Source organism: Ostrea edulis, chromosome 8 (assembly GCF_947568905.1).
Source record: "Ostrea edulis chromosome 8, xbOstEdul1.1, whole genome shotgun sequence".
NCBI classification, from domain to species: Eukaryota; Metazoa; Mollusca; class Bivalvia; order Ostreida; family Ostreidae; genus Ostrea; species Ostrea edulis.
Genome location: NC_079171.1, coordinates 58,493,585 through 58,508,673, shown reverse-complemented (window position 1 = coordinate 58,508,673; position 15,089 = coordinate 58,493,585). Strand labels below are relative to the sequence as shown.

The following is a 15,089-nucleotide window of genomic DNA, read 5'->3' as shown; positions in this document are numbered from 1 at the left end:
CCCTCAATGTTACGCCCGTAAGTGCTTTACCTAAACCAGGTATTGTCTCTATATAAAACTTTGTCCAAACTGAGACAGTACTAGCGATTACTATATGGACACCCTCCCCCTGATTACTATATGAACACCCCCACCCCCACCCCACCCCAACACACACACACACACACACAGGCACAATTGATACTTCGAAGTATTTTTGTACACGGACTATAATGAAGGTATTTATACACACATTGAAACAATTCTATCTTCTGACGTCAATGTTGACATCGCTACCCAGTATGAACTAGGTCAAAACAAACTTTAAAACTGTGTTTAAATAGATAATATATACAGGCTGACGCACTGCACAGGTATTTAATCACAGTACTAGACGGAAGATCGAAAAAAATTGTTGAATTTCCAGGTAAGACAAAATACGTATCCATATTTTTGTGATCAATTATATAGATCTGCTCATTTTCATAATGATTTCATACATTTCTGAAAGGGGGGAGGGGCGTAATTCAATACATTCATGTCCGGTATATAAATGATCGCAGTTTATATAACATACGGTAATTCTAGCTGGTCATGTGTTTCAACAGATCTAAATCTTTAATCTAAATTCCCTATTTTAATTAACAGTAACTCCTCATGTGACCCCGGACATCAGAAATGGACCCGTTACGCAAAGCCCAGATTATACTATTGTGTGACCTCTGTAAAACTGCCCACCTACAGAGTCACTGTGAACGTTGTGATATAAATCTATGTCAGACCTGTGTTGGGAAGCACCTCTCGGATTCGTCTATAAGACACCAAGTCGTGCCCTATAAATACAGAAAGTCTCTTAACTACTCAAAATGTCCAGACCACGCCGACGAACTCTGTAAACATTACTGTGAGAAATGTGACATTCCTGTCTGTTCTACCTGTGCCTCCTCAAGTAAACATGAAGGTCACGATATATCAGATATTCTGGAAAAACTCAGCGCTAAAACAGAAAGTTTACAGAAAGATTTGGACGAACTTGAGACAAGAATTTACCCGCGATATGAAGAAATGGCCTCCGATGTCCAAACTGAAAAATTCGAGTTAGAAACGAATTACAGGAAACTGACAACAATTGCCGATCAACAAGGAGAAATCTTACACCGGGAAATCACCGCCATTGTCAACCAACGGAAATCCGACATTCAGGAGATGAAAAACAAACACCTATCTACCCTGAATAAAAATACTGATGAAATCACACCGAAAATGGCGGAACTCAAACAGATCATGTCCGACTTGAAATCAATCCTAAAATCAAATGATGTCTCCTTAACCTCTACTTACAAATCTAGGAATTCCGAATTTAGAACATTACCGCCTAAAGTCCGAGTTACAGTACCACGTTATTCTGCTCAGAAAATAAACAAAGATCAGCTCAATGAAATGTTTGGTTTTCTGCCGCCATTATACATTAACACAGAACATGGCGACACAATGAAGTCAGCAGAAGCTGTATCGTCTCCTCCAGTCAAACCACTGCTTGATGAGCCGCGCCTCACCGCCACCATAGACACTGGATATAAATCATACACACCAAGCAGTGTTAGCTGTCTGAGTGAATATCAAGTCTGGACATGTGGGACTAACAAAACCATGAAGTTGCTTAACCTCCAGGGTAAACTACTGACATCAATAAAAACCAAGTCAGGGAACGAACCGCGGGACATAGCAGTGACACGGGACGGAGATCTTATTTATACCGACCCTGGTAAAAGAACTTTAAACCTAATTAAGAACAAAAAGATACAGACCGTGATCACACTACAGGGGTGGGTACCTCTCAATGTCTGCAGTACCGCCTCTGATGATCTCCTGGTTACCATGGTCAGTGATGATGAAACACAATCCAAAGTCGTGCGTTACTCCGGCTCCACAAAGAAACAAAGCATTCAGTTTGATGATCAGGGTCGTCCTCTCTATTCATCTGGTTATAACTATAAATACCTCAGTGAGAACAGCAACCTGGATATCTGTGTGGCTGACTGTGAAGCTAGTGCAGTAGTGGTGGTCAATCAGTCAGGAAAACTCCGATTTAAATACACTGGTCATCCCTCTAATACCAAGCAATCATTTTATCCAGTCGGCATCACTACAGACAGCCAGAGTCACATCCTGACAGCAGACCCTGACAATCACCGTATCCACATCCTAGATCAGGACGGACAGTTCCTCCGTTACATTCACTGTCATTTACGCGATCCATGGGGTTTATGTGTGGACATCATAGACAACCTCTTCGTGGCTGAGTATCACACTGCTAAAATGAAGAAAATCCAATATCTATAAACACAGTGTTAATTACACAGATGTACAGTGTTAATTACACAGCTTTACACAGTGTTAATTACATGTCTGAAACATATTCATTACATATCCTTACAACAGTGTGGTAATTATAACAGCATGTTAATTATACCAACTTGTGAATTTCAACCCTGTGTTAATTACAGCCCTGTGTTAATTACAGCCGTGTGTTTGTGATGTGTAATTAACATGTACTTCTGCCAGCAAGTTTTCTGAAAATAAGTCTCTCACTGGTGTTTAGTATAACCTGTAGTATATTTAGTGAAACATTATTAATCTTAGTATACTAATTACTGATCCAAATGTGTTACTAGTTAATTATCTATTTATTTACAATCTTTTGTGGACTAATTTGACTGTGTTACTAGTTATCTCTATACAATCTTTTGTGGACTAATTTGACTGTGTTACTAGTTATTTCTATACAATATTGTGTGGACTAATTTGACTATGTTACTAGTTATCTATCTCTATACAATCTTCTGTGGACTAATTTGAATGTGTTACTAGTTATCTATATACAATCTTTTGTGGACTAATTTGACTGTGTTACTAGTTATCTATATACAATTTTTTATGGACTAATTTGACTGTGTTACTAGTTATCTATCTATATACAATCTTTTGTGGACAAATTTGACTGTGTTACTAGTTATCTATCCCCATACAATCTTTTGTGGACTAATTTGACTGTTACTAGTTATCTCTATACAATTTTGTGTGGACTACTTTGACTGTGTTACTAGTTATCTATATACAATCTTTAGTGGACTAATTTGACTGTGTTACTAGTTATCTATATACAATATTTTGTAGACTAATTTGACTGTGTTACTAGTTATCTATATATAATGTTTTGTGGACTAATTTGACTGTGTTACTAGTTATCTCCATACAATCTTTTGTAGACTAATTTGACTGTGTTACTAGTTATCTATATACAATCTTTTGTGGACTAATTTGACTGTGTTACTAGTTATCTATATACAATCTTTTATGGACTAATTTGACTGTGTTACTAGTTATCTATATACAATATTTTGTAGACTAATTTGACTGTGTTACTAGTTATCTATATATAATGTTTTGTGGACTAATTTGACTGTGTTACTAGTTATCTATATACAATGTTTTGTGGACAAATTTGACTGTGTCACTAGTTGTCTATCTCTATACAATCTTTTAAAGAAACGTGAATAATTGTGAAGTACTTAGAGTTTTTATTTTGCTAGTATTTTGTGTGTAACCTTGAATTACAGTACATCCACAACACTTACATATTATTTGGATGTGCTTGTTTTAGTGTGATAAACTACTAATTGAACATTATTCTGTTTGTTAATTATGTATTTCAATCTATGTTTTATTTTTCAATGTATATATTAGATAAACATGATACAGAGTTCAGTCTTACATTATTACTGAGTACTTACTTAGATTTGTAGTACTGTAACAGAAAGTGACCCCAAACGTCCGGTTTTCATCACATATCTTCTGATTCAAGGTCAGTCTTGTCATGACCATCAATAGCACCACAACACTCCGCAGTCCTACAAATCAACACAGACAAAATGTATTCATATCAAACCTAATTATCTGTATTTTAGAACTAGAGTCCAGTCTATTACATTAAGTATTTATGGTTAGACCACTGCACTACTATGACCAGTCTATCCGACACCCCTGTATTACTAGTCAGGTGCTCTAACCACTGAGCTACCATGACCAGTCTATCTGACACCCCTGTATTACTAGTCAGGTGATCTAACCACTGAGCTACCATGACCGATCTATCTGACACCCCTGTATTACTAGTCAGTTGCTCTAACCACTGAGCTACCATGACCGATCTATCTGACACCCCTGTATTACTAGTCAGTTGCTCTAACCACTGAGCTACCATGTCCGATCTATCTGACACCCCTGTATTACTAGTCAGTTGCTCTAACCACTGAGCTACCATGACCGGTCAATCTGACACCCCTGTATTACTAGTCAGTAGCTCTAACCAATGAGCTACCATGACCGATCTATCTGACACCCCTGTATTACTAATCAGGTGCTCTAACCACTGAGCTACCACGACCGGTCTATCTCACACCCCTGTATTACTAGTCAGTTGCTCTAACCACAGAGCTACCATGACCAGTCTATCTGACACCTCTGTATTACTAGTCAGATGCTCTAACCACTGAGCTATCATTACCAGTCTATCGAGACCCTTGTATTACTAGTCAGGTGTTCTAGCCACTGAGCTATCACGACAGGTCTATCTGACACCCCTGTATTACTAGTCAGTTGCTCTAACCACTGAGCTATGATGACCAGTCTATCAAGACCCTTGTATTACTAGTCAGGTGCTCTAACCACTGAGCTATCATGACCAGTCTATCGAGACCCTTGTATTACTAGTCAGGTGCTCTAACTGAGCTATCCATGAAGCGGATTTCTATATGATCCATGGATATCGGTCTGGATAATTCAGTGGTTAGAACATCTGACTATTAACACAGGGGTCTCAGAAAAACTGGTCATGGTACCTCAATGGTAAATTGTTCACTTCATAACCGAGAGGGTGGACGTTTGAGATGCCTTCATGCCACGTCAAACCAAAGATGCGAAACCTAAAATGTAAACATTGGTAGCCAAACACGCCGCACTTAGAAGTGAGGATATGTCACAGAGGTCCTGTGTCGCAGCAGCTGTTGGATATGTCATAGAGGTCCTGTGTCACAGCAGACGTTCAATATGTCACAGAGGTCCTGTGTCACAGCAGACGTTGGTACGTTAAAGAACTCTCACTGCTACGACTATGAGCACTAAACATTTTCGGTACTTCACCTACAGATGGTGACATTTCAATACGAGAGAACAGATTCTGAAAGGGACACAAAATATAGAAACATTGTTTATATAGCTATAACCCCGACATGTACCACAGTATCTCAATCTGTTCCATCGCTTTTTCTGAAAGTATGATATAAGTGTGTCTACAAAGATGCATGGAACATTGAGCTGTCCTACAGTCTATATGAGACAAATACCCGCGCTTGTGGAGCACAGTACGACACATCTGTCACTTATCAAAGTAACAGAATTGACTCATACTGCCTCCACTATGTTGGGGCTTGGTCAGATAGTCAGAACATACCTAAACTGTATGCTAATGTCCAGCTGACTGACCTCATGTTTCCCTGGATCTGGGAGAACTTGAAATTTCTGTACAATCAATCACTTCACGCCAAATTCTACAAACAGACCAAGGATGTGTCCAAAAATTTACACGTAATGCAGAAAGTTAATCAAATGACTATGCTGAATCATTGGTAGCTTGGTAATAAAGTTAACTAGATACATTGCCTTGACAAACAGGATTCATTGATTAAGATAGCATATTCGGAATTATCCAGAATGGTCAATCAATCACTGACACAACATTGACCACAGTTTCATCTTCAGTATTTATGATTTTGCATTAAATCTAGTCATTTTGCTGTTCACACTTAAACTTCTATCTTGGACAATATCAGACACCTGTGAAAGCAAGAGGCCTATGGGACACATTTCTCACCTGAGTCACCTTGGCCCATATTTAGAGGTTTTCTCTATATGTTTCACGTGCATAACTTTGACCCCATATTCTGGCTCCAACTGACACCAGGGGAACATTATTTTGACAAACTTGAATCTGCACTATGTCAGAAAGTTACCATGCAAATTTGAACTTTTTGGCCCAATATTTCTTGAAGAGAGAATTTTAAATATTTTCCCTCAGGGGCCTGTATATTCACATGGAAAAATTTGATCCCCTATTATGGCCCCAATTACACCTGGGTCACGATTTTAATAAACTAGAATCTGCACTGTGTCATGAAACTGTTATAAGAATTCCCACTATCCTGGTCCAGTGGCTATTGAAAGAAAGGTTTTTAAAGATTTTTCTATAGATTTGCATGTAAAAATTTATTCCCTGTTTGGCCCCACCCAACCCCCGGGGCCATTATTTGAATAAACATCAATTTGCTCTATGTCAGGAAGCTTCGGATCCATATGTAAAACTTATACGGTACCAATTTTGATGTACCAGATGCGCATTTCGACAAATAATGTCTCTTCAGTGATGCTCAACCGAAATATTTGAAATCCGAAATAACAAAGAGGTTTTAGAGCTATTATAGGGAAAACCAGTGTGCCAAAAAAGTGGAGTCAAATTCATCTAAGGATAAGAGCTATGCGTGAGGGAGATAATCCTTAATTTTGAAATGAATTTGTAAATTTTATAACAACAATTAAATATACATCCGTATTTGCAAGCTAGTAACGAAGTACTTAGCTACTAGGCTGTAGAGACCCTCGGGGACTAACAGTCCACCAGCAGAGGCCTCGACCCAGGGGTCATAATGTAAAACTTATACGGTACTTATTTTGATACACCAGATGCGCATTTCGACAAATAATGCCTCTTCAGTGATGCTCAACCGAAATGTTTGAAATCCGAAATAACAATAAAAATTTGGACTTTTCTGGCCCAGTGGCTATTGAGAAGATTTTTAAATCACCCAACCCTATTTTTGCATTTTGTATCCATCTCCTTTTGATGGGGACATGATCCTTCATTTCAACAAATCAGAATCCCCTTTGCCCAAGGATAATTTGTGTCAAGTTTGGTTGAAATCAGCCGAGTGGTTCTGGAGTGGTTCTTGATATTATGGAAATTTTAAAAAAAATTGACAGTGACAATGACAGGCAATGGGGAGTTTTGATCAGAAACGCCCACTTGAGCATTTGGCCCAGGTTAGCCAAAAAAAACATCGGTAAATATTTTGTAAAAACACGAATGTCCTCACGCCATGACCAGTTCATGGTGGGGACAAAATATGGCATATTTTGCGTAATGCCATTAACAAACCTGATATTTTTACAGAGCCTCAGGAAAATTACCCTCATCAATCAGCCTTACATCTCTGGTGACCCTACTCTGCAATATGTCACAGTCTCAGGACATATCCTCGTCAATCAGCCGGACTCTTCCAGTGACCGATACCCTGTAAAATTTATTCGAACATTAATCACAAATTGGCTTAATAACACCACTATATTATGCTTAAAGGGGCATAAACACGATTTGGACTAAAAAAAATTCCAATCTTATTTTCTCATTTATAATATTTATTATGTTTAACTGGGGTATTTCTAATGGTCAGTAAAACGTTGGATGTCAATTCTTGAGTATTAAATGAGATACAGCACTCTCAATTCTTAGTTTTGTAAACAGCGTGATGTTTTTGCAAGTTTGTTACAGTTTAAATTTGTATCTACTTCACAAAAGAATTGCATCGGATGAACATCTAATGTAAGATTCATGTAAACATCCATATGTGCTGGATCTGTATGTCTGAAGTATATATGAAGCTTCAATCACCGAGCAACAAAGTAACAAATACATCAATAAGATAGCAGGGAGTTTAGATAATCGCCAAGTTACTTATTGTGTTTACGTTTCATTTAAAGAACTTTATATGTTTAAAGCTTCTTTTCCAACAAGTTCCAGATTTCAAAAAGCCTCCATCACCTATTTCATGCCTAATGGAAATGACAAAATACCTCCCTCCCTCATCAGGTCTTGAGAAAATTGGCCCGAGAACCAGATAATTAATTTCAAGTGCCCTAAATATTGATCCCCTATTGTGACCCCAACCTACCAACTTTAGGATGATTGCATACCATATATTGTCCTACTGTTGTTGTTTTTTTTGTTGAGAAAAAACATTTTCAAAGATTTCCCTATATATCCCTATGTAAAATAGTGCTTCTTGTAAAGAATTGAAAACGACTCAATCCCATTTTTGCCATTTTTCTGTTATCTCCCTTGGAATGGGTTGAAGCCCTATAATTTACCAAGCATGGATCCTTTCATTCAAGGATAGTCTGTTCTAAGTTGAAATTGGGTCCTGTGGTTCTAGAGAAGGAATCCTGAAATTACAATTGTCCAAAAGATGCTTGAAATGAAATTTGAGAAGAATTCGAATGGTTGTTATCAAGAAGTTAAAAATATTCGATTATTACCGCACGACAAAGGACGCAGACCAATTGTTATAGGTTACCTGAGTAAACGAGAAATACGTAAAGTTTACAGAAAAAGGGGTTGATGGGAAGGAGAGATAATACATTTCACATCAGCTTATACCAGATATATCAAAAATAATTATAGCTGAAGTTAATAGGAAGAATTTTACCCGCTCTATTTGGAAGACTATTTCCAGAAATGAAGCAGATGGTAAGACAGCATCTTTCTGCTTGTAGGAGGAAGGAAGTGTTCCTGTAGTCAGGGTGTCATCATCTCTTGAGGCTGAAAAAACAAAGTGACAATAAGTGCTGGAATGACCAGAAATCAGAAATCATTAACCTTTGATCCCCGATTGAGGCTTCATCCTACCCGTGGGAACCACAACATGAACAAACTTGAATCTACTCTATATCAGGAAACTAAGTTCATGCATATTTCAACTTATTTGCCCCAACTTTTCATAAGAATAAGATTTTTAAACGACCACACCCCAGTTTTGCCTTTTCTTGATTATTTCACCTTCAAATGGACATATTTCTTGCTTTGATCTTAAATCCGGACAAAGACGCTTTGTGACAAGTTTGGTTGAAACTGATTCAGTGATTTTGGAGAAGATGAACAAGAGGCCCATGGGCCACATCACTCACCTCAGTCACCTTGGCCCATATCTGAAGACTTTCCATATATATTTGCATGTAAAACCTTAGTCCCTATTATGACCCCAACTACCCCTGGAGGCCACAATTTTTGCAAACTTGAATCTACACTATGTCAGAATGCTTTCATGTAAATGTCAACTTCTTTGGCCCAATGGTTCTTGAGAAGAAATTTTTTAAAGATTTTTCCCTATATTTGTATGTAAAACTTTGAACCCTCCCCCCACTTGTGGCCCCATCCTACCCCCCGGGGGACATGATTTGAACAAACTTGAATCTGCACTGTGTCAGAAAGTTTTCTTGTAAATATCAGCTTTTCTGACTCTGTGGTTATTGAGAAGAAGATTTTGACTATATATTTGTATGTAAAACTTTGATCCTCCTTGTGGCCCCATCCTACCCCTGGGGGTCATGCTTTGAACAAACTTGAATCTGCACTATGTCAGAAAGTTTTCATGTAAAAATCAGCTTTTCTGGCTCAGTGGTTCTTGAGAAGATTTTTTCCTATATATTTCTATATATAAAACTTTGATCCCCTATTGTGGCTCCATCCAACCCCCAGGGCCTATGATTTGAACAAACTTGAATCTGTATTATGTCAGGGAGCTTTCATGTAAAAATCAGTTTTTCTGGCTAAGTGTTTCTTGAGAAGAAGATTTTTCCTATATATTTGTATGTAAAACTTTGATCCCCTATTGTGGCCCCAGCTAACTCCCAGGGTCTATGATTTGAACAAACTTGAATCTGCATTATGTCAAGAAGTTTTCATGTAAATCTCAGCTTTTCTGACTTAGTGGTTCTTGAGAACAAGATTTTTAAAGTTTTCCCCATATATTTGTATGTAAAACTTTGATCCCCCCTTGTGGCCCCATCCTACCCCAGGGGGCCATGATTTGCACAAACTTCAATTCTAACTATGTCAGAAAATTTTCATGTAAAAATCAGCTTTTCTGGCTCAGTTGTTATTGAAAAGAAGAATTTTAAAGATTTTCCCTATATATTTGTATGTAAAATTTTGATCCCCTATTGTAGCCCCATCCAACCCCTGGGGCCCACGATTTGAACAAACTTGAATCTGCATTATGTCAGGAAGCTTTCATGTAAAAATCAGATTTCTGGCTCAGTGGTTCTTGAAAAAAAGATTTTTTAAAGGTTTTTTCTATATATTTGTATGTAAGACTTTGATCCCCTATTGTGGCCTCATCCAACCCCTTGGGCCCACGATTTGAACAAACTTGAATCTGCCTTATGTCAGGAAGCGTTCATGTAAAAATCAGCTTTTCTGGCTCAATGTTCTTGAGGAGATTTTTAAAGTTTTTGCCTATATATTTGTATGTAAAACTTTGACCCCCTATCCCCCTTGTGGCCCCATCCTACCCCCGGGGCCCATGATTTGAATAAAATGGAATCTGCACTATGTCAGAAAGTTTTCATGTAAAAAAAATCAGCTTTTCTGGCTCAGTGGTTCTTGAGAAGATTTTTAAAGTTTTTCCCTATATATTTGCATGTAAAACTTTGATCCCCCTTGTGGCCCCATCCAACCCCCAGGGCCCATGATTTGAATAAACTTGAATCTGCAATATGCCAGGAATTGTTCAGTTAAATTTCAGCTCTTCTGGCCCAGTGGTTCTTGAGAAGAAGATTTTTAAATGACCCCACCCTATTTTTGCAATTTTGTGATTATCTCCCCTTTGAAAGGGACATGGCCCTTCATTTGAACAAACTTGAAAGCAGTTCACCCAAGGATGCTTTTAGTCAAGTTTGGTTGAAATTGGTCCAGTGGTTCTGGAGAAGAAGTGGAAAATGTGAAAGGTTTACAGACGGACGGACGGACGGACGGACGGATGGACGGACAGACAGACAGACAGACAGACGGACAGACGGACAGACAGAAGGACGACGGACAAAATGTGATCAGAAAAGCTCACTTGAACCTTCGGTTCAGGTGAGCTAAAAAGTTTACGGATGGTCAGTCAGACGAATGATCGATAAAATATGATCAGAAAAATTCAATTGAGCTTTTGGCTCAGGTGAAAAAAACCAATTTGGTCCCACCTTGTCACCAAAACACCTCCTCCCGGAATCATGAAATTTGTGAATGTGACGCTGTAGTGAAGATTTCATTTAAATCAGTAAATTTTTGGTTGCTCTCCCCCTCCCCCATTTAGGAGGTCACAAGTCCTAAAATTTAAAATTTGTGTGCTTCTTGTTCCAAAGATGCTTCATATCCAGTTTGAAAAGAATTTGAAAGTCAGTTATCAAGAAGAGGTTAAAATGATCAATTGTTAACAGTCGATAGACGGCATTCAACAACGGCCACAGACAATGCATTCTCTGTTGGCGGTCACAACCGCCGTGAGCCCTATATCCTGATCAGGTAAACGGAGTTATCCGTAGTCAAAATCAGAGTGCCAACAACGGGAAAACAATAGGTATAAAACACGCAAGACAGCATTTGACCCAATGATAGGTTGTAATCATAATTACAAATATGATTTATCTAGTCTGACGGGATAACTGTAGGAGTTGTAACAATATGAGAAAATCGAATACTTCTCCGACTCTTCTTTCAGTAAATGAAACCTCACCCTGATTGCTACATCTCAGGAAGACAACAGTAATGTTTATCAAAGTGCTCAGCCTCCACCAGCAGGTAATGATGAACTGAGAACAATTCTTCTATCCACCGACACTCCTACTCTCCACCAGCAGGTAATGATGAACTAAGAACAATTCTTCTATCCACCGACACTCCTACTCTCCACCAGCAGGTAATGATGAACTAAGAACAATTCTTCTATCCACCGACACTCCTACTCTCCACCAGCAGGTAATGATGAACTGAGAACAATTCTTCTATCTACCGACACTCCTACTCTCCACAAGCAGGTAATGATGAACTGAGAACAATTCTTATATCCTCTAACACTTCTACTCTCCATATCACTCAAGTCACTGCAAAAATCCAACGATACGTTATGGCAAAAACTGAGAATATATATGAGGCTGATATGAGTCAAAGATATTTCCAGCTGGTGAACGTCAAGACCCTTAGGAGAAATGAGTCTTCACATGTCGCCCATGATGAAAGCGATTCCACACAAACACCCCCCTCCCCGTACTCAAGGATAGGTGAGGGTAGATGACATGTACAATAACCTCTGTGCTCAGGGTGGGTGAGTGATGACACGTACAATAATCCCTGTACTCAGGGGTGGGTGAGTGATGACATGTACAATAACTCCCTGTACTCGTGAGGGTGAGGGATGACATGTACAATAACCCCATGTACCCGTGAGTGGATGAGTGATGATATTTACAATAATCCCTGTACTCAGGGGTGGTTGAGTGATGACATGTACAATAATCCCTGTACTCAGGAGTGGGTGAGTGATGACATGTACAATAATCCCTTGTACTCGAGGGTGGGTATGGCGTTCTTCCAGCTGGCAACACAAACTGTATACTCCTTTGATAAGTACATGTGTACCTTCTCGAAAATCAAATTAGTGACAAAGAATACACAAGGACACTTACTAAATAATAACACTTTTTTAGTCCTGGGGCATGTGGTTTAAACATTTCAATGCATCACCTGGAATACGGACGCTGCGGGGGACTCCTCTGAGAGTGACCTTGAAGTACAGGTGGTAACCAATGACCGGATGACCCAGACAATGATACCGGCCAAAGCGGCACATTCCTTCCACCAGGCTTCTGTGAAAAAAAAAACACTGTCACTTGTCTGAGAGAATAAAAATGTTAATCAAGAAACACAAACAACTTTCACGGGTCATAACGGGAAGAACCAAAGCTAACAAGAGACTCATGGGCCACATCGCTCACCTGAGTTATCTTCGCCCATATCTAAAGATTTTCCTTATATATTTGGATGTAAAACTTTGATCCCTATTGTAGCCCCAACCTAACCCTTGGGCCATGATGTTTACAAATTTGAATCTGCACTATGTCAGGAAGCTTTCATGTAAATGTAAAATTGTTTGGCCAGATGATTCTTGGAAAGATTTTAAAATATTTCCCTATATATTTGTATGTAAAACTTTGATCCCTAATTGTGACCCCATCCTTCACCTGGCGGTGGGGATGGGGGGTGGGGGTACGGTGTGTGTGTGGACATAATTTTAACAAACTTGAATTTGCACTATGTCAAGAAGCTTTGATGTAAATTTGTACTTTCCTGAACAGTGGTTCTTGAGAAGATTTTCAAAGATTTTCCCCATATATTTGTATATAAAACATTGATGATGATCCCCTATTGTGGCCCAAACCTACCCCCGGGGGCCATGATTTTAACAAACTTGAATCTGCACTACATTATGTCAGGACGTTTTCTTGTAGATTTCAGCTCTTCTGGCCCAGTGCTTCTTGAGAAGAAGATTTTTAAATGACCCCACCCTATTTTTGCATTTTTTTTTATTATATTCCCTTTTGAAGGGGACATGGCCCTTCATTTCAACAAACTTGAATCCCTTTACCCAAGGATGCTTTGTGCCAAGTTTGGTTGAAATACTGATGAAAATGCATTAGTCCAAGGCCAAATCTTACGTCAACTTTTTAACGACCAATCTCATTTGCATAAATCAGGTCAAACAGTTTGTGTATTGAAAACAGTACCCCCCTCCCCCCACTTTTTTCATAACTTTTCTCCCAGGTATTATTCAAAATTAATTTTAGACTTAAAATTCTCATCGTTAATCATTATTAGTCCCCTCCTATACAAAAATGTCAGAAAAGTTGATTAATGCGAGTTTTGACCTTTGACCTGATAAAGACACAAACCTTCTTTGATTTTCATGAAACTTGGCACAAAAACTTATACAGCCATACTACACATCCCTATGAAGTCACATTGTATTTGTCATCTGAACAGCAGAGTGAAAGCCCTTTGAAGTGATGAGCTGAATCTCCTGAAACAGAGGATGAAATAAGCACCAGACCTACAATACACAATTTTGAAATGGTCACATATGACATATGCTGCAATAAATTTCTTACTAATTAGTTTTATATATTGTATACACATCCCTTTTACCTAAATAGGATAACAAATTTGCTCAATAATGTAAATAGATATTCTTAAGATTTTTTTTTAAAAGTTACCCCCAAATATGGTGAAGTTTCTTAAAGAATGTTTAAAATAAAATATTTAACAATAGAATTTTACATAAGAAAAAATATTTCCAAATTCTACATTATATTGGCTGTAAGAAACAGCAGCACAAGTCAAGGAAAATAGATTAATCTCTCTGTTGTCAGCAGATAAGCAGACAGGACCACAGCAGCCACTATCAGGATGTGGCACTTACTGGTCATGCTGGATTATCCCTGGTCACATTAAAACTGTCATTAGAGATGTGAAAGATGCCATTCTAAAGTTAACCACTTCTGTTTCATACTTAGATATTTTATTGAAAGTAGACATTAACGGCAAACTAACAACTCAACTGTATGACAAACGGGATCATTTCAGCTTCTCCATCGTCAACTTTCCACATTTATGTAGCAATATTTCATTATCACCTGCATATGGTGTTTATATATCTCAACTGATTCGATATGCAAAAGCTTGTTCTGGGTATAGTCAGTTTTTAAATCGAGGTAAGCTACTGACAAACAAGTTGATGGTACAGGGATTTGAACAGTCTCGATTGAAGTCAGCATTTCGCAAATTCTATGGTCGTTATAACGATCTAGTTCGTCAATACAACCTCGCATTGGGTCAAATGCTGTCTGACGTGTTTCATACCGATTGTTAAGCCGTTCTTGGCACACTGATTTTGACTGCGGATAACTCCGTTTACCTGATCAGGATATGGGGCTCACGGCGGGTGTGACAGGTCAACAGGGGATACTTACTCCTCCTAGGCACCTGATCCCACCTCTGGTGTGTCCAGGGGTCCGTGTTTGCCCAACTATCTATTTTGTATTGCTTGTAGGAGTTATGATATTGATCACTGTTCGTTATCTTCACCTTGCATTAGGCACTATAAATATGGGTGAGCTAA

At 38.5% G+C, this 15,089-nt stretch overlaps 1 protein-coding gene across 1 annotated transcript; it reads left to right on the top strand.

The window, feature by feature from the left end:
• The first annotated feature begins 543 nt into the window (after positions 1 to 543).
• On the top strand, positions 544 to 2,382 carry LOC130049324 (uncharacterized). The gene has a single exon (XM_056146734.1). It carries the CDS (start codon positions 658 to 660, stop codon positions 2,320 to 2,322), a length of 1,665 nt encoding a protein of 554 aa, XP_056002709.1. The 5' UTR covers positions 544 to 657; the 3' UTR covers positions 2,323 to 2,382.
• The last annotated feature ends 12,707 nt before the right edge of the window (positions 2,383 to 15,089 follow it).